We start from the raw sequence: 18836 nt of genomic DNA, 5'->3' as shown, positions 1-18836 counted from the left end.
CCCAGAGAGGGCAGGGAGGGTCACGAGGTTAGTGGGCTCCAAACCTCAGGAAGCCCATCACTGGTGTCCCTTAGGATGACTCCCAGGACTGGATCTTTGGGACCAGGATAAGTCCACCCTGTCAGGGTCACAGGAATCACAATGATAGGGCATGCAAGCCCTTTAACACGAAGGGCTACTTAGCCCCGGGGTGGGGTGGAGGGCCTCATGTTCTCAGGAGCTGGGGGATTCCTGGAGGGGCCTGAGCTAATGAAAACTGCTGGCTGGAATGCACCCCGGTGATTCAATGGAATGGGTCTCACCTTGGGAGGCCTCCAGCCCCACCTAGAGTCCCTGCCCCACTGAAGATTTGTGCCGTCTTTCTGCAGGACACAGACGGTTCGGGGAAAACCTCCTTTAGTGTCTTTGCGTTTTCACAGTTTTGTTGTTACAATGAAGCAGACATATTAAAATCGTTTTTTACAAATTAAATGGTGCTGGCACATCTGTAAGGGCAGGGTGGAGACCTCAGCATCTGTGGCTGCTGCACTGGTGGATGCTGGCTGGTCTCAGCTGAGGGGCTTTCTGAGACCTCCGTGTTCTTGATGAGAACAACACTGCCCAAGTGCACTTCAAGGGGTGAGCCCATATTGCCAAAAGGCTGGGAGAATCAGGAGTTTTTGTCCAGCCCCCTCCTCTCAATTGAAAAGAACTGTAAAGGACCCTCTTAAGCAGGTCGGTGTTTGTCTCTCCAGGGTGGCCCAGCATCTCCTTCTTCAGCTCCTGTCTCCTCCCACCCTCAGACATGTCCACCCTGATGGAACTCCCCGATGCTTCCTGCTTTCTGGTATCCTTCTCAGAGGCTCCTTCCAGGGAAATGGGCCTCAGGGAGAGCAGACTCTGAAATGCAAGTTTGCAACCTGTTCCCTCATCTGCTGGCTGGCATGGAGGACCCCAGGGCTGGTGGTGAGTGGAGCCCAGGCCAGCCCTGGACTGTGATGATTAGGGTTAGAGAACTGGGATGGGGTAACCACAGAAGGGAATCCCTCAACATCAGGCATTTGAAAACAAATTGGGAAATGGTAATTATAAGGACTATGGAATTGGAGGGCTGTCACTGGGCACCAATCCTTTGGAGAGAGACAATGAGAAGCTGAGGGTTTGAAGCTTGAGGGCTTCTTGGCGGCAGGGGAGGTTCTCATGCTCTGATAGAGGACGGGGTCCTGGACATCATCATTGGGGAGCACTGCTTCAAAGAAGGTTGTAGTCTGGACTTCTGGGCTGCTGTGCCAAGGTGAGGCCCTGATGGGGAAGCTGTAGGACCTTCATGTGGGAGCAGGCATTTGGGGTGGAACATGCAAAGATCTTCAGTCAACTGCTGGGTTCTGAGGGCAATGGTAGCCACAGAGCTCCTTATCTCCAAAAATCCCTTCCCCAAACAAGAAGGAAAATAAAGGAAAACTAAAGTCTGTAAAAGAAACAGGTATTTGGTCACAAGAGGATGATCACCAAAGCCTGGTGCGTGACCTTTCCCTGGGCCGCCATCCTGTCATCACCCAGCCACAAGAAAAAGTGCAGGATCCTGAGCAGGGTTATTTAGAAACAGCTTCAGCAGTGTCAGATCCACACCACCGCTGAGAATGCTGAAAGCGTGCCCTGCAGATGGGAGCACACACCCTGGCAAGGGATTATAAAGTGTGCCTGATTTAAAGGGTCGCACAGAAGCCCTGAAACCTGTGACTATGGCACCTCCCATGGCAAAGGGGACATTGAGAATGTGACGAAGTGCAGGATCTTGGGAAGGGACGTCAGCCTGGATTATCCTGGACATGGGATGTAATCACAAGGGTCCTTAGAAGGGAAAGAGGGAGGTAGAGTAATTCAGAGAATATGTGTGGAAAAAGACAGAGGTCAGAGTGAAGTGGGACCATTCAGCAAGGGACGCCAGAAGGTTCTTGTAGTTGGAAAAAGGCACGGAAGTGGATTGTCCTCTGGATCCTCAGGCAGGAATGCAGCCCTGCTGACATTTTAGACTTCTGACCTCCCTGACTATAAGGTAAGAAATGGTCACTGCCTTAACCTGGTCAATTATTGGCAATCTGTTACAGCATGGATAGAAACCCAGGAGGCAGGAATCATTTTAAAGGACAGATGTGATTAAAAGGACAGGCATGACTTAAAGCGCATGACTTGGGTGTGGGGGGGAACAGCACAAAGGAAGCGGTTCTCTTCAGCCATGGAGTTGTAGGGGAAGAATCAAAAGTGGGGGACAGAAGAAAATTTGGTCAAAATACAAAACAGAGTCATAGAATTAGAGACTCCAGAACTTTTCCTGCTATGCAAACAAGCTAACAAACCCCAAATGCCATAACACACCTGGATCATGCCATCCTGAGAGGCCTATTAAGCTGGAAATGCTGTATAATACCCTAATCCCAGGGTCAAACCGAGTATGTTACTATAGACCCTGAAGACATCAAAAGAATGATAAGGGTAAAGTGACCAGACGTCCCGCTTTTGGCGGGACAGTGCTGATTTTTAACAATTTGTCTAGCATCCTGTGGCGTTTTAAAAAGGTCCCGATTTTTGGAAAGAATGCAGGACAAGCTAGGGAACTGGAGGGAGAACAGGAAGGTTTTCGGCTGCTGAAAAGGTTAATGTAACTCCATTTGGGAATGAAGAGGTTAATGTAACTTCATTTGGAAATGAAAAGGCTAATGTAAACTCCCTACTCCCCTCCTGGGCAAGGTCCCCCAGGTGGGCTGGCGCCCTACTCCTTTGAACCACAGGCACTACCCTATACATAACTTTTTTTTTTTAATGTATTATATTTGTAAATTGTACTTATGTTGAAATAAAAAAAAATTACAATACTATTTTTGCGTTCTATGAAAATTTTTCTTGCTCCATATAGACCAAATTTTAAATCAAGAACACACCCCTCCCCCGCCCCCACACTCCCCCCATCAATGGTGTCCCACTTTACCATTGTTAAAATCTGGTCACCTTAGATAAGGGGGTGTTATCATGATGAACCTTACACACAGAATTGTGACTACTTAGTTAAAATGGACCAAAAATTCTTCAAAAACCACTACCTGCCACAATTCACCCAACATAAAGTGAGTAAAATTCAGAATTTCAACACATCCAAAAATGATCTCAATGTCCAGAGGATTTTTTTTTAAAGACAGATTCTCACTTATGTCACCCTCAGGAGAGAGTACCCTGGCATCACAGCTCACAGCAACCTCCAACTCTTGAGCTCAAGTGATTGTTTTGCCTCAGCCTCCAAAGTAGCTAGGACTACAGGCACCCGCCACAGTGCCCGGCTACTTTTCTGTTCCAGTTATCATTGTTGCTTAGCTAGCCCGGGTTAGGTTTGAACCTGCCAGCCTCGGTGCATGTGGCTAGGGCCGGAACTACTGTGCTATGGGCATGGAGCCTCAGTGTCTAGAGGTTTTATAGGAAAATTCTGCCAAGAACTTAAAGATGAATTAAAATCAACTTTTGTGCACAGAAAGAGTTGTAAAAGAAATCTAGGATTCTTCTCTAAGAAATTCTCTAAGAAATTTCTCTAAGAAATTCTAGGATTCTAGAAATCTAGGATTCTAAGAATCCTATGTATTCCATTCCTGTGGCTGGAGAAGTAAGAATCCTATGTATTCAACTTTGATATGAAGACAATTAATGACAATAAATGACATGGTGGGGAATGGGGGAAGAGGAGATCAGACTGAGAAGGAACAAGGAGGTGTGGGCAAAAAATATATATATATATATACACATATATAAATAATAATGTCTAATTCTCACACAAACTGGATTTAATTTTGATCAATGTATATTACTTGAACATCAATTTTACATCCAACATGTCAATATGTTGTTTATCATATTGCATCCTTATTCATCAGTGAAATATGTCTGTAATTTCCCCTTTATAATAATATATTTTTTCTAATTTTGCTATCAGGGGTATCCAGACTAAGTAGAATGATTTTGAAGTATTTCTATTTCTATGGTCTATAAGACTTGGCGTGATCTGCTTTTTGGGGTTTTTTTTAAGAAATTATCTTTTACTTCTATTTTTATATATTAGTCATTTTTTTTAAACTTTGGTAAAAACATAACAAGGAAAAAAATTTGTTTGCTATTTGTATTTTGTCTTGTGTATTCTATAACAAACAAGTAGTAAATGATTATGTATTCAAAAAAAAAAGAAAGAAAATAGTGACTAATTCTCATATAAATTGTATTTAATTTTGACCAAAGTATATTACCTAAACATTAATTTTTAATTCAACATGTTAATATGTTGTTTATCATATTGCATCCTAATTTATAAGTGAAATATGTTTGTAATTTCCCTTTTATAATAATACATTTTCTCCAATTTTAATATCAGGTGTATCCAGATTAAGTAGAATGATTTTGAAGTATTTCTTTTTCTATTGTCTATAAGATTTGGCATGATCTGTTTTTTTGAAATTATCTTTTACTTTTATTTATAAATATTAGTTGTCTACTTTTTTTTGAGACTTTGGAAAAAACAAAATAAGAAGAAGTTAATTGATCAAAGTATTCTATAGTAGACATACTTCTATCTGACAATGTGAATGTTACTTTCTTTGCATTATTACTATTATTATTGCTTAATAATTCATTGCAGCAATCGTCTGATTTCTTTTCTGAATGTATTTATCTTTCATTCTTTATGAGGTTTTTGTTCTTAGTCCTTATGTTAAATATTATTATTGTCATTAAATTTAGCCTTTTAATTCTGAAAAAAAAAGAGCTAAAGCCTGCATTAATAAATCTCTTGGGAACAAAAAAAAAAGAAAGAAATCTAGGAAAACTTGTGTACTCCATTTTAAATAATACACGTGTATGAACAAATTATTTTAATAATTTTAGCAAATAGAGTTAAAAAGTTGAAATATTATTAACTTGATAATATTTGTTTTGTAAAAGAAGTCTTTAATCATATGCCCATCAATTATAGAATCTGCCTGCACCTGCGTGTGCAAACATGATGAGTTATCAGTGGACGTGACTGTGCACCTGCCATACACCTGTTATTTTGTGGGAAATTGTCCTCTACTTCCTATCTTTCCTCTTCCAGCAGGCAGAGGCATGGACCAAATGTGACCCAGCATTGACTGAGCAGACGAGGCCAACACTATAGCATATTTTAGAAGGAGACTGGGCCTTTGAGAAGGCTTCTGGAGTGGAGTCCTCTCCTAGTGTCACATGAGGAGGAAATAAGATGTATTTTGGTCATAGATCGCCATAGACAGGAGGTGTTCTGACCACTTCAGATCCTGAGGATAATGCCCAGGTGAAGGAGATCATTTCTGCCATTAGCACCAATTTGCTCATGCTATTTTAGGCACACATGGTGTCTTTATCCTTAGGAACTCAGATTTACCTTTATTAGTTTAGACCAGAGATTTTCAACCAGTGTGCCATGAGAAGATCTTAGGCATGCAGGAAAAATTTTTAAGGATCACTAATTATGTCTGAAAGAAGTTCAAAGCACAGTAAGTATATTCACTCTCTTTTTTTTACACTTTTTTTGATGAACATAATTTAAATGTGAGGTTTACCTATAGGTTCAAGTGTGCTTTGAGATCAAAAAGGTTGAAAACACCTTTGTGGGTGTTTTTGGGTGTTTTGGTTTAGACCAATCACCTGGCCTAATGACAGGAGGTCTTCAACAACACCCCCCCTTCCTCCCCGGGTCCTGGTCATTTCTGCAGAACTCCAAAATCATTAGGGAGCTGAAGCAGGAAAGGGGATCACAGATGAACAGGAACTCGTATGTAGTGAACGTGCAGAGAGGGCTTGTGATTAGTGCTGGTCCCTGATCTCAGAGCAGCACACAGAGGGGCTGCTGCTGTGACTGGGATTAGCCATGCTCACTGGGCCATCTTAAACCCCCTTCCCTTTTGGAATTTCACACAGTAGATGCTGGAGTCTGGTGGGAGGTTGCAGATATGGATGGAAAAGTGAAGGAAGGGTCCGTGACCAGGTAGAGCCAGAGTAGGGAGGAGGGTGGGCTGAGAAAGAACCACAGGGACCTTACAAGTGTCAGGTGGAGAAGGCAAGAGGCAGCACACGGTGACCTGGTGGTTCCCTCCCTTCTTTCCTTTGTTTCTCTTGTAACATACATGGATGCCAAAAGGTCTGCCAAAGGGTACGTCAGACTCTGAACAGTGCTGACTCTTGGAGTGTGGGATTTGAAGGGATGAATTGACTTTAAGATTCTGCTTTCTATTTATAGACTTCTAGATTATTTTATCACAAGTGTGAATACTCCATTTAACATGAAAAAAAGATAAAATTTAAAAGTCTGTAGTCAACTCACCAGGGGTGGTGACTGAATCCTGATCCTTCGGGTGGCCAGGGAGCTTCAGGGTATGGCTTCTGGTGACTAGAGGCTGCCCATCATGCTCCACCTGGCAGGTGAGCACCATGCTGTCCCTGAGGGCAGAGGAGGTCACTAGGAGCCAGCTGGTCCAGCTGTATGTCCCATCCATGTTCTTCCTGGGGGTCAAGGCTATTTCGGTTCGGAACACATTTCCATTCTCCAGCCAGGTCAGCTGTAGTTTCCCAGGGTAGAACCTCTCCACTTGGCAGGTGACGTTTACCTGGTTCCCCGCCATCATAGGCTGCTGGGTAACCTTCAAGGTAGGTGGAACTGAAATAGCACAGGGCAGAAGCTTTGATATGGCACAGGCACGTCACAGAGGATAAGCTAGATAACTTAGCTCCCCCACCAGGGCAAGGGCATTACCCAGGACAGTGCTGGGTATGCAGTAGGTACTGAAACATAGAGGGCTCTCTTTGCCTGTGAGTGAAAGTGCTATGTTCAAGCTGAGCACACAGTAGGTGTTCAAAACCTGGTAGCACCTATTAGGATATTAATGAGTGAAATCAACAAGCATCACCCCACCCCTGGAGCAGCTGGAATGTAATAACTGCAGCAAAACAGGTGAAACTGCCAAGCACGTGGGGCGTGGCTCCCAGCAGGTGCTCAGTTAACTGCAGATGCTATTGGAGAAATCAACAAATCTACCAGGCACAGTGCTTGGCACATGGTGGTTGTTCACCTGGCAGGTGCCAGAGGAATGAGAGTGGCACATTGGGGTACACAGTAGGTGAGCAGGACAGTTAGGAATTATATTCCAGGCAGTTTAAGCCCTGGAACAAAAGTCACTGGTCCCTAGAAGCCATGTCCTGGAGGTCTCCTGCATCAGAAGGAGCTGGGCTCAGACACCATCCCTGGTGCAGTTATGACAAAGTTTTAAACTTTGCCTTTTAAAAAATGTTGACACTGGATGCCCATATCGCAGTGGTTAGGGCATAGGCCACATACTCTAGGGCTGGTGGGTTCGAGCCCAGCCTGAGCCTGGTAAACAAACAAACAAAAAAATTAGCCAGGAGTTGTGGCCGGCCCCTGTAGTTGGAGCTACTAGGGAGGCTGAGATAAGAGAATCACTTGAGCCCAAGCGTTTACGTTTGCTTTGAGCTAAGACACCACAGGGCTCTATCAGGGGTGAGAAAGGGAGACTCTGTCTCAATAAAAAATTGTTGAAAGTAGTACCCATGCTTGTTATAAAATAATCTAGAAGTCTATAAATATAAATCACAATTTTAATGTCAGCTCATCCTCCCAAATCCCCCTGGCTGCAGGTTTAATGCAAAGGCTGGGCTTGGGCTGGGTGTGGGTTCCTGTACCTCGGATGGTGTCAGACAAGTTGGCAGTCCCACGGAGAGGGATCCCCTGCAAGGTGACATGGGTCACCTCACAGATGACCTGAGAGTGGACATCTCCGGGGTCCAGCGCCACCCTGGCAGTGCTGTGTACACTGTAGGAGGCCTTTTCTTCTGCGGGGTCCACGGTGGTCTGGATGTTTGAGAGCTCATTCCCATTTTTGAACCACTTCAGGGTGATGTCTCGGGGGGAGAAGCCATGGGACTTGCAGGTGAAGGTGACCGTCTGCTTAGCTGTGACCCTTGCAGCAGGACCCAATACCACGGGGACAGAGGGTTTGGCTAAAAAGGAGTGTTAATAAAAGAAGATGTGATCACAACAACCCTCAGAAGTGACAGGCACATGACACCATCAAGGACCTTCACAGACCTTATTGTTTAGTCCTCTGATAATGTTAGGGGGGTGGTGTCCTTATTGTCAGAGCATGTGTTGTGATTCAGTCCCTGTGTAGACATGGGCACATGTAAGAGGGGAAGGTCCCCAGCACAGAGGCTGAATCTAAGCAGACATTTGTCCAGACCGTCCTCCTCAGGCCCTGAGGTCTGCTCCAGGGGAAGGGCCTGGCCAGGCCACTGTGGCCTCCACAGAGCGTCCCCAGCACAGGCTACTCTGAAGTCCCCACACCCAGAGCTGTGCTCTCACCCGACACTGGAGAGGGCCACCTTTTCTGGGGTGGTCTTAACTTGGCCTCTGCAAGCTAGAGGCCTCTCTCTGCCATGGCTGTGTGTTAGAATCTTTGGAGTCGTTAAAAACTTCTGGTGCCCAGGCCCCTGGCATACCAATTAAATTGGTATTTGTAGATCAGGTGGGTCTGGGGACTTATTGTTCCATGTTTCCCAGGTAGCTCTACAGAGCAGTGGTAGGTGAAGCCCCCCACCCTGACCCTCCTATAGCCTGGTCCCATTTGCACTGAGGCCTGGAAGATAAGGCCCCCATCCTGGCTCACGGCCCTGGGTGCCCATCCTCTGAGAACTTGTAGATTTGACTACTTCAGTCCCTGTCCCTCTCTGTGAGACCAGTGTTGTTACTCACAGGTGAGGACATGAGGCCCACTGTGGTGCAGAGGCTTATTTGAGGCCATAGGCCAGGAGGTGGCAGAGCTGGAGTTCGGCCTAGGCAGTCAGGCTCTGTCTCCTGCTCTCCTGTGGCATTACAGATGCTCATACTAACCCTGACACCACTATCCTGGGCTCTGTACATGTCCCCTCCATTCCTCACAGCCCCTGAAGGATGGCCATGACCATTATCACCTCACAGAAGGAGAAACTGAGGACTCAAGGGAAGCCAAGACCTGCCCCAGATCACACAACCTTCATGACAACCCCATCACTTCCTGAGGTCTCTTCTCTCCCGGGCTCACTGTGTCCCCCTAACATCCCAGAGGGTTTGGTGCAATTGTCCACCATCTACATATGGGGGAAACTGAGACTCAGCAAAGTGATCTGGGTTGCCCAAGATCACACTCTCCTGAAATAACTACAATGTGCTAGGTGATTTACAGAAAGGCCCTCAAATCCCTCCCACTTTCTTAAAGGAGTCCATGGTTGTCACCATTTCACAGATGAGAAAAACGGAGGCTAAGAGAAATGACCACATTGTCTCCTTATCCCCCATGTCTCCTAGTGGGGATTTCCTGTGTCCCCCTAAGCTTTCATGTCTGTAAACAGAGCAAGTGCCCGACACTGACACCCCATTCCCTTCTCCCTCTGAGATCCCTGACTTGAAGCACCTTAAGGCCTGGTTACCCGACAGCCAGACAGGGAAGATGGGGCCCCTGACAGCTGAGGGGAGACTGCAAACTATCACTCACATGGACCCCTCATCCCCTCGTCCTTAGTGCCCGTGAGTGGGGTGTGTGTGGGGTGGGGGTTCCGAGCCAGCTCCTTGGTGCTGCTCTGGGAAGGAGCCACAGTGCTTACCCTGCCCTAAGGGGCAGCTCCCATGTGTCACGTGGTATCTGCAGACCTTTCTCACTGTCAGTGTAAAGCAGCCCTGCCTGTCTTCACAGGACTGTTTCTGATTCCTCTGGTTTGGTGCTTATTACTGTAGAACTGACAGCACAGGAGCTTAGAAAGAGGAGGGTGGAGCACGTGTCCCCACTGTGACCAGCATGGCTGGGTGCTACAGGGACAGGGGCTGTGCGTCAGGATGTGGGGTTGAAACCTTGGCCCCTTCCCAGCTCTCAGGTCAGGTCCCCTCTCTGAGCCTCAGTGTCCCCATCTGTAAGGGGGCAGCACAGGGCACCTCCCTGACAGCACTGGTTACAGGAGAAAGTGGCACGATAAGGAGGTAGCACCACTGCTGCCCCTGCTCTGCCCTCCTCCCTCCTGTCCCACCAGGGCATCATTTAGGCCAAGGGCAAGGCCAAGGGGAGTGAGACTCTGCCAGGAGCCAGCAGACCCGAGTCATGCCTGAGCTACTTCTTGGCTGGGATGGCCTGGGCATGGATGTGCCATTTGGGGACTTTAATGTTTCTGACTGTAAAATCTGCAAGGTCAGGAGAAAGCCACCTTTCCTGCCTATGTCCAGGGGTTTGTGGGGAACCTGAATGCCATATCATCTAGGATAAAATATTTGCAATAGCCACATAAATTAAAACACTCATGCCCTCTGCCTGGTAATGCCATTTCCAGCGAGCATCTCCCACCTGTGCACTGCAGGCTGGTGCCTGTAGCAGCCCATCCATGCAGAATGGCCTTAGTAGACCAAAGACGGAGACAATGTGAATGTCCATTTACAGAAGACTGTAAGTAAGTGGTGTTACTTCCATACGATGGAGTATTCTGTAGCTGTTAGACAATGGGGCCACTTTCTATGTCCTGATTTAGAACCTCAATATTAAGTGATATGACTGAATATTGGGTGTGGTTCTCATCACCAGTAGGCCCCAGGGTGTGCTTGGGGAGAGGATTCTGAACCTTTGGGACTCTGATGAGAAGGAGAAGTGGCAGGTCCCTGCTCAGTGGTTCTGCTCCAGAGGTTCTATCCAACACCTATGATGCACCGGTTCCTCCATGGAGAGTGACAGATGCGGGGCCAGGGAGGAGCTGCCTGCAATCAGATCTGGGCTCTGGTCCCACTCCTGTCACTATGTAGCCATGTGACTATGTGCAAGGCCCATGCCATCTCTTGGCCTCAGGTTCCCCATTTGTACAAGGGTTTGTTTTAGTGGACTGAAGGTCCTTCCTGTGCTGATATCCAAGATTCAGAGGACAGAAAAAGGATTCTGGGCTTTGGGAAGGAATCTCAAAATGAGCATCTTTGCTACTTCCCCTGGGGGACCACTAAGTCACCCTCATAGGGGACCTCTTCTCTGGAGTGAGTGACATTCAGAGATGATCCAGCTCTGCTCAGAGTTTTCTGTGACTGTGCGAATAAGTTTCTGAATCACATAAGAGTTTCCTGAGTAAAACCCCAGCAAACATCAAATTTCTTGGTATCTCCTCCAACCAGGGTCATCAGGCTTTTCTTTGTTTTTTTCTTTTATGAGACAGAGACTCACTCTGTCACCCTGGGTAGAGGGCTATGCGTCATAGCACACAGCAACCTCAAACTCTTGGGCTCAAGAGATCATCTCGCCTCAGCCTCTTAAGTAGCTGGGACTACAGGTGTCTGCTACAACACTTGGCTAGTTTTTCTATTTTTAGTAGAGAGGGGGTCTCGCTCTTGCTCAGACTGGTCTCAAACTCCAAGCTCAAGCAATCCACCCTGCTCATCTTCCCAGAGTGCTAGAATTACAGCTGTCAGCCACTGTGCCCAGCAAGGGCCATCAGATTAAACAGGGAATCTGTGCCTCTTAAGAATCTTCCCAGAGTGACATTTCTGAAGACAAAAATGCTCCCTCCCTGGCTGCACCCCCACTCTGCCACCTCCTGGCCTGTGGCCTCCCTGGTCCCTGCCTTCTAGGGATTTGTCATCCTTGGATGGGAGAAGAACTTGAGCTTCCTGTGGGCAGAGCACTGCCTGTGTGTTCCCTGCTGTTTCCATACCACCCAGGTGGAGGTGGCACACAGTAGGTTCTCAGTGGGCATCTGTTGCATGAAAGGGACACCCTGAGGGGAAAGTGCTCTCTGGGGCAGCAGGTGAGGTCTGGCCTGAGCCTCAGATGCCACACAATCTGTCACTTCCCTGTTCCCCAAGACCAAAGGGCTGGGCCAGTCTGGGAAAAGCAAGGGTTGGGGAGCCAGGCAGACAGGGGGTATAGACTTTCCTGCCATTTACTAGCTGTGGAGTCTTGAGCAATGAGCAGGACATCTACAGGCCTCAACTTCCCCCATCTGTACAGGGGGTGACATCAGATCATGAAAATGAGAACCCTCCATTCTGATTGTCGCTCAGATAGGAGGGCATTATTCTTGACTCATTCCTAATTTTATTTCTCTATTTATTCATTTATCTGTCACCCTGGTATAGTGCTATGGCATCACCACAGCTCACAGCAACCTCAAACTCTTGGGCTCAAGTGACCCTCCTGCCTCAGCCTCAGGAGTACCTGGAACTACAGATGCTCACCACAATGCCAGGCTAGTTTTTCTATTTTTAGTAGAGATGAGGTCTGGCTCTTGCTCAGGCTGGTCTCCAACTTCTGAGCTGGGGATCTTGCCACCTCAGACTCCTAGAGTGCTAGGATCACAGGCATGAGCTACTGCTCCCTGCCACAGCTGACTCTCTTTCACACTCTAGGGGACAGAGGAGGCCCCCACTGTACTCACCACTCACAGACACTTCAGTGCCTGGTCCAGACTTAAGCTCCACGTTTTCAGGAGTTGCTCTCTGGAACTTCACACAGTAGTAGGTGCCAGCGTCTGCTGGGGTGATGTTACTGATGCGGATGGAAAAGTCCAAGTTGTCTCTCTTTGTGTGATCTGTGATACTTGTTACCCGGGGGGAGTGGACTTTTGGACTGTAGATCAATTCTCGGTCTCGCCCAGTTCCCTTGAACCAACTGATGGGCCCCACGGGGACCAGGGCGGTGACAGTGCAGCGCAGAGTGGCTCTCTCTCCAGCGGTGACTGACACTGACCTGTCAGGCTGAATCACCTGCAGCTCCTCTCCTCCCACCCCTGGAGGGGAACACAGAGCAGTCGTTTATTTATCTATGTGACCCTGCACGTGTTCTCAAGTGTCATTAACATCATTTGCTTTCTGCGTGCACACCCTGAGCAGGCCTTGAGCTCAGTACACAGCAAGGACTATCTCAGTTAACCCTCACACAAATCCTGTGACATGAGAGGTTGTTACAGTGTCCTCCTTTGAAATGAGAGGTTATGCTTCATGGTAGAGAGTGGGTTTGAGCACCTAGGGAGCTCCTCAGCCCTCTCCCTCTTTGGAGATGTGACAGTTCACCCAATATTTGTGCTTTTCCATTTTCTAACCATGTGGAATTTAGAACTTTCTGGACCTCTGAATTGGCCATGAGATTCCTTTGCCCAGGGGTATCCAACCGTTTGGCTTCTCTGTGTAACACTGGAAGAAAAGGAGTTATCTTAGGCCACACATTAAATACACAAACACTACTGAAAGCTGACGATTAGAAAAAAAATCCATGCATAATTTTCATGGTATTTGCCACCGCAGATAAGCAAAAAGTCCTCACATAATCCACATGCAGTCTGCCGGCCATAGGTTGGATACCCCTGCATGTTGTGAGCAGATGTGATAGGTTTAGTCTGTGAGCTATGCCTGTAACTGTAAGACCCTCTATGGATCAACTTCTTCCTTCCGCAGAGACCCACAAAGCCTTGACAAGCTTGATTGCCAAGAGAGAATGCAGACCGCCCAACACACAATGGATATGTGGCTTCCATAAGGACTACAACATTGTATTAAACCCCTGGAATTTTGTCTGCATAGAATAATCATGTTATATTAGTGGTCCTAAAGCTACTGTGACAAATTGTAACAAATCTAATGGCTTACAACAAGAGACACTTATTAAAAAGCGTAGAAAAAATAAAATACACAGCAGTAGAGAATAAAACTGGTTACCTGAAGTGGGTTGGGAAAGAAGATAGAGACATGTAAGTCCAAAGATAACAAAGTTGCAAATAGGTAGGATGAAGAAGTCCAGAAAGTTCTATGTACAACATAAGGCCTATAGTTAATAATAATAATATGGTACCGTACTCACTATTTTTGCTAATAGATTAGATTTTAAGTGTTTTTGACATGCACACACAAAAGGGTAATTCTAGGAGTTACTGAATATGCTCCTTTGCTTGTTTATAGTAATCATCTCACTATATATATATATACATATATATATAAGAACAAGGACTTAAAGGAAATTAGGAAAAAGAAGTACTATCAAAATGAGAACATCAGCAAAGAAGTAAAAATTGTACAGAAGAACCGACCGGAAATTTAGGAACCGAAGAACAGAATAATGTAAAATTCCTTAGTTGAGTTCCATAACCGATTTGAGTAGCAGAAGAAAGAATCAGGAAACTTGAAGATGGACCAGTTAAAATGATTGATTCAGCTGTGTAGAAAGAGAAAAAACAATAGAGAAAAGAGATGGAATCTGGACTTGTGGGACGTCTGCAAGTTGATAAACGTGCATCTTATGAGAACAGCACAAGAAGAAGAGAGGCAGAGAGAAAGAAGCAGAAGATGATTTGAAGAAATAATATCCCAAATCTTTCCACAGCTGATAAAATACGTGAATCTATGAAGCTGAGAGGCTGAACAAACCCTAAGTAAAATTTACTCAAAGAAACCCACATGAGACACATAATATTCCAACTATTGAAGCTCAAATGAAAGAGAGAATCTTGAAAGCAGCAAGAGAGAAGGGAATCCTCATGTGAAACAGTTCCTAAGATTATCAGTTGAGTTCTTATCAGAAGCACTGCAGGCCGGAAGGTAGGGATGACATATTTAATGTCCTAAAAGAAAACAAGACTGTCAACTAAGAATTCTATACCTGGTAAAACTGCCCTTCAGAAATGTGGGATAAATTGAGATATTCTGTGACAAACAAAATCTGTGAGAGCTCATTCCTACTAACCCTGACCTAGAGGAACATCAAAGAGCATCCTTTAGGTTGAAGGAAAAGAAAGCTCCATAGTGACTCAAAGTTGTAAGGAGAAGGAAAGATTTTTGACTATAACGTAAAATTTGAAAATGTCATAATTGCCTGATGCCCTAACATCTCACAACATCCCATAAATGGGCTGTGAGCACTTTGCCTGCCCAGGTGCACCAGTGTGTTAAGGCTGGTTCCTATTATCAGTTCCTTTACTTGCCTTCCCTCATGACCCAGTGACATTCAAACACACCAGTGAGATCCCTCATGGCTTACACTTGTGTCCTTCACCTTGACTCACAGTACAGGACTTGCCCAGATTCCACCCTCTCTCATTCTTCACCTACTGAGTAGAGCCTATCTGGGAGCTTTTCCTATGCAGCTCCCTGGGTGGCATGTCATGCCTCCCTCCCTAATACCTCTGAGTAAACTAAATTCTTTAGTTTTTATGCCTGTATACATGTGATTTCTCTAGTTATGTTGGAATGATCTTCAAAAGACCCCATCAAAGGGACTCACTCTGCCATTTATAACACATTTGGCCACAAGGATGTGACTGTTTAAAATGCAGTGGTAACTTCCCTTTCACAGCTCATGGCTTAGTAATTTCTGCCCTGATTAGCAACCACCATTTGGAGGGATTTTTACCCTGCTGGCCTTTGTGTGCACTGCTTTGTGGTTCTGCCAAGACTCTCCATCCTGAAGCTGGGTATTTTATTTTATAAAAGGTTTGTTTAGCTTATGTTCCTGCTGGCTGGTAGGTTCTAGATTGTGTATCAGGTCAGGGCCTTAGGCTGCTTCTGCTCGGGTCAGAAGGTGCTTGGTGCCCATAGCTCAGTGGCGAGGGTGCCAGCCACATAAACCAAAGCTGGCGGGTTTGAACCCAGCCTGGGCCTGCCAAACAACAATAAATACTACAACAAAAAAATAGCTGGGTATTATGGTGGGTGCCTTTAGTCTCAGCTATTTGGGAGGCTGAGGCAAGAGAATTGTTTAAGTGAAAGAGTTTGAGGTCTCTGTGAGCTGTGATGCTTTGGCACTCTTCCATGGGCGACATAGTGAGACTCTGTCTCAAAAAAAAGAAGAAAGAAAAGAAAGAAGAAAGTGAGGGAAGCTGGCACTTGCAGAGATCCCACAGCAAGAGAGGGAGTGTAGGGGGGTGCTACACTCTTTTTAACAAACCAGCTCTTGCAGGAAGCACTAGAGTGAGAACAAACTAACCTCTGGTGGGGTGGGGGGGCATTAATCTATTCATTAGGAATCCATATTCGGAACAGATAACAGGTGTAGACTAATAGGCTGAAAGCCTGACGCAGGCTAAACAGTTTAACACTGTCACCATGGAGAGAGAGAAAACTTGAAGAGGCCAATGAACATCCATGAACATCTAGCACTTAATCCACAACAGCAGGAAACTTGAGGTTCAGGTCTTTTCCAGGCTTGGAGCATGGGGAGAAGCAACCCAAACTGTCCTCCTGTCCCACCTCGCCTCCTTATTAGCATGGTAAAAGTCACCCCCTCCAGCGCCATGACAGTTTACAGTTGCCATGACAACCCCTGAAGTGACTCTGTAAGGTTAGAAATACGGAGGACCCTAAGTTTTAAGAAATCCCTGCCTCTGTCTAAGACAAATGAAGAATCTTCTTCCCACTTCTTAGTGTATCATTAACTATAAACATAAAACAGAGATGAGTTAAAACCTCAGCACCTTCTCTCCGAGACAAACCTGTTCCTCTTCCCAAAACATAATCTCACTGTATTTTTGTTTTGCAAAGCTTCCTGTTATTCTGTAATAAAGCTGCTTGTGCAAAAGGGCTTTGTGTCCGTCATCACTCCGTCACTCTGTGTCACTGTCCCTGCTTATGATTCTTCCAAGCAAGAAAAAAAGAACCAGGAAAGCTCTTTCTTAAAATCAAACTTGTCATCCACTCCCATGACTAAAGCACCTCCCATTAGACTCCACCTCCAATGCTGGGGATCAAGTTTCGACTTGAGATTTAGAGGGGGCAAACATCCAAACCATAGCCAGGAATAATTATAGCTAAGGAGATAAAAAAAAAAATCTACACTGAAACTATAAAACATTAATGAAAGAAAGTGAAGAGGACTCTGATCAATGGTTGGCTATCTTGTTTTTATTATTTATCAAGATGCTGCATTGTTGAAATGTCCCAAATACTCAAAGAAAATTATAGATTCAATGCAATACCTAACAGAATACCCAGGACATCTTCACAGAAACAGAAAAGAAATCCTAGAATTTATATGTAACCACAAAAGACCCCCAAACACCAAAGAAATTTTGAGGAAAAAGAATCAAGTTGGTAGCATCCCATTACCTGACTTCAAAATATACTACAAAGCTATAGTAACTAAGTATGTATTTTTTTGTCAATTAAAAAGTAAAATGAATTTGTTTCTCTTAAAAATTATTTTAAATAAAAATGAAAAGGTGAAAAAGGTTGATTAAAAACTCTTTATGTGTACACCAACAGTCTCTCATACATGTGCATAAGCATATAATCACAAATGTATCTAATTGTGTGACTTACGCTGCTAGTATACAAGATTCTTCTGAGAATTAAATAAAATTGTAGGTCAGGTGTCAGGGCTCTCACTGGTAGACCTAGGAATTTGAGCGGCCCAGTTGGGTGGATTGCTTGAGGTCAGGAGTTAGAGACCAGACTGAGCAGGATTAAGACCCCTGTCTCTACTAAAAATAGAAAGAAATAAAACAACCAGGCATAATGGTGGGCACCTGTATTCCTGGCTAGTCAGGAGGCTGAGGCAAGAGGATGGTTCAAGTCTAAGAGTTTGAGGTTGCTATGAACTACGACAGCACAACACTCTATACAGGGCAATAGAGTGAGTCTCTATCTCAGTAAGAAAGAAAGGAAGGAAGGAAAAAAAAACTGTAATGCATGTAAAAAATTAGGAAAAAATTTGGCGTGTAAACCAAATTCACACATCTCCAGGGAAACACTGCACCTCTGCCCATGCTGAGTGGGCACCATTTCAGACCTCCCTTCTTCAGGGCAGTGAACAGAAAATTCTGGGCTAAGGGACAACCCTCACAGGGCTGCCTTTCAGCTCACTCTGTGGCCTTGGAGCTATTGCCTCATCTCAGGAGTCTCAGCAGGTTCTGGATTTGAATAATAATTCTTCGGTGAGCGTTTCATCAACTGAAATAGTATAAAAATGTAAGTATTGTGTGGTGGTGGTGATTTGAAGCATCCTCTGATTTGATGCCTCTAGTAGCCAGCTTTAGGGGACAGATCACACAGAAAGCATTCGGGCCCCATCTTTTATGCTTTCAGATAATGCTCTGGCCTTGGTTTTCCTTGGTAGACAAAATAGTATGTCGGTGGTTACCTAAAGATTCTGGAAATCTCCAGGTTTGAGGGACTGGGGATTCCTGTCCAAGGCAATACTCACCTGGGAGTCCCAGCAGTAGAGTCAGCAGCATCAAAGGATGAGGAGGGTGAGACCAGGGGGCAGGGAGGAGCATCCTGGAGGGCTCTGTTCAGATGTTTGTGCTGAAAGATCTCAGGCTATCTCATGCTCTGGACTGTGGAGGGAAGAGAAGCCCAGCCTCTCCTGGTGCAAGAGGAAGTGGCTGTGTTGGTGAGACCGTAACTGGCTTTTAGATTGTGAAATAGAACCAGTAACAGCAGGCAGGTGCGAGGCTGGGCGTGACTAATCTTACATTTTGAGAAATTCATACAGGCTTAGAAGAAATAATGCTTCTTCCCTGCTGGGGTCTGTGATCCCTCCACATGGCCTCTCATCACACTTCAAGTCCACATGGTGATTTTCCATTTGGAAGTCTTAGGCCAAGGAGGATCTGTGGTTGCAAGCTGCAACTCAAATTCCCATTCTCATATCCTTGGATATGTCTGGTTTGTGGCCTCTTTCTGCAACAGATTCAACCAAGAGTTACTCAGCTGGAGTTGGCTGGGTTAACCAGGCATTCTAAATGTTGGAGAAGAAGCAGGTCTGCTCCTGAATTGATTCCCTATTCCAACTTTTTATTGAAGGCATTTAGCACTT

At 45.4% G+C, this 18836-nt stretch overlaps 1 protein-coding gene across 1 annotated transcript in view; it reads right to left on the bottom strand.

Annotated features, from left to right (window-relative positions):
• The window catches only part of LOC100944392 (signal-regulatory protein beta-1-like), a 19363-nt gene extending 1069 nt beyond the window's left edge, over positions 1-18294 (bottom strand). The window contains exons 1-4 of the mRNA XM_003788073.3: positions 18222-18294; positions 12472-12822; positions 7723-8040; positions 6350-6682 (exon numbers count right to left, since the gene is read on the bottom strand). Of these exons, the coding sequence (XP_003788121.1) occupies positions 6350-6682; positions 7723-8040; positions 12472-12822; positions 18222-18294 (1075 nt within the window). The remainder of the gene's footprint in view (positions 1-6349; positions 6683-7722; positions 8041-12471; positions 12823-18221) is intronic.
• Between the last annotated feature and the right edge of the window lie 542 nt (positions 18295-18836).

Source organism: Otolemur garnettii, unplaced genomic scaffold, assembly GCF_000181295.1.
Source record: "Otolemur garnettii isolate 467f Iridium unplaced genomic scaffold, OtoGar3 scaffold00025, whole genome shotgun sequence".
Taxonomy (NCBI): domain Eukaryota; kingdom Metazoa; phylum Chordata; class Mammalia; order Primates; family Galagidae; genus Otolemur; species Otolemur garnettii.
The sequence above is the reverse complement of the archived record's forward strand: the minus strand, read 5'-3'. Positions and strand labels throughout refer to the sequence as shown.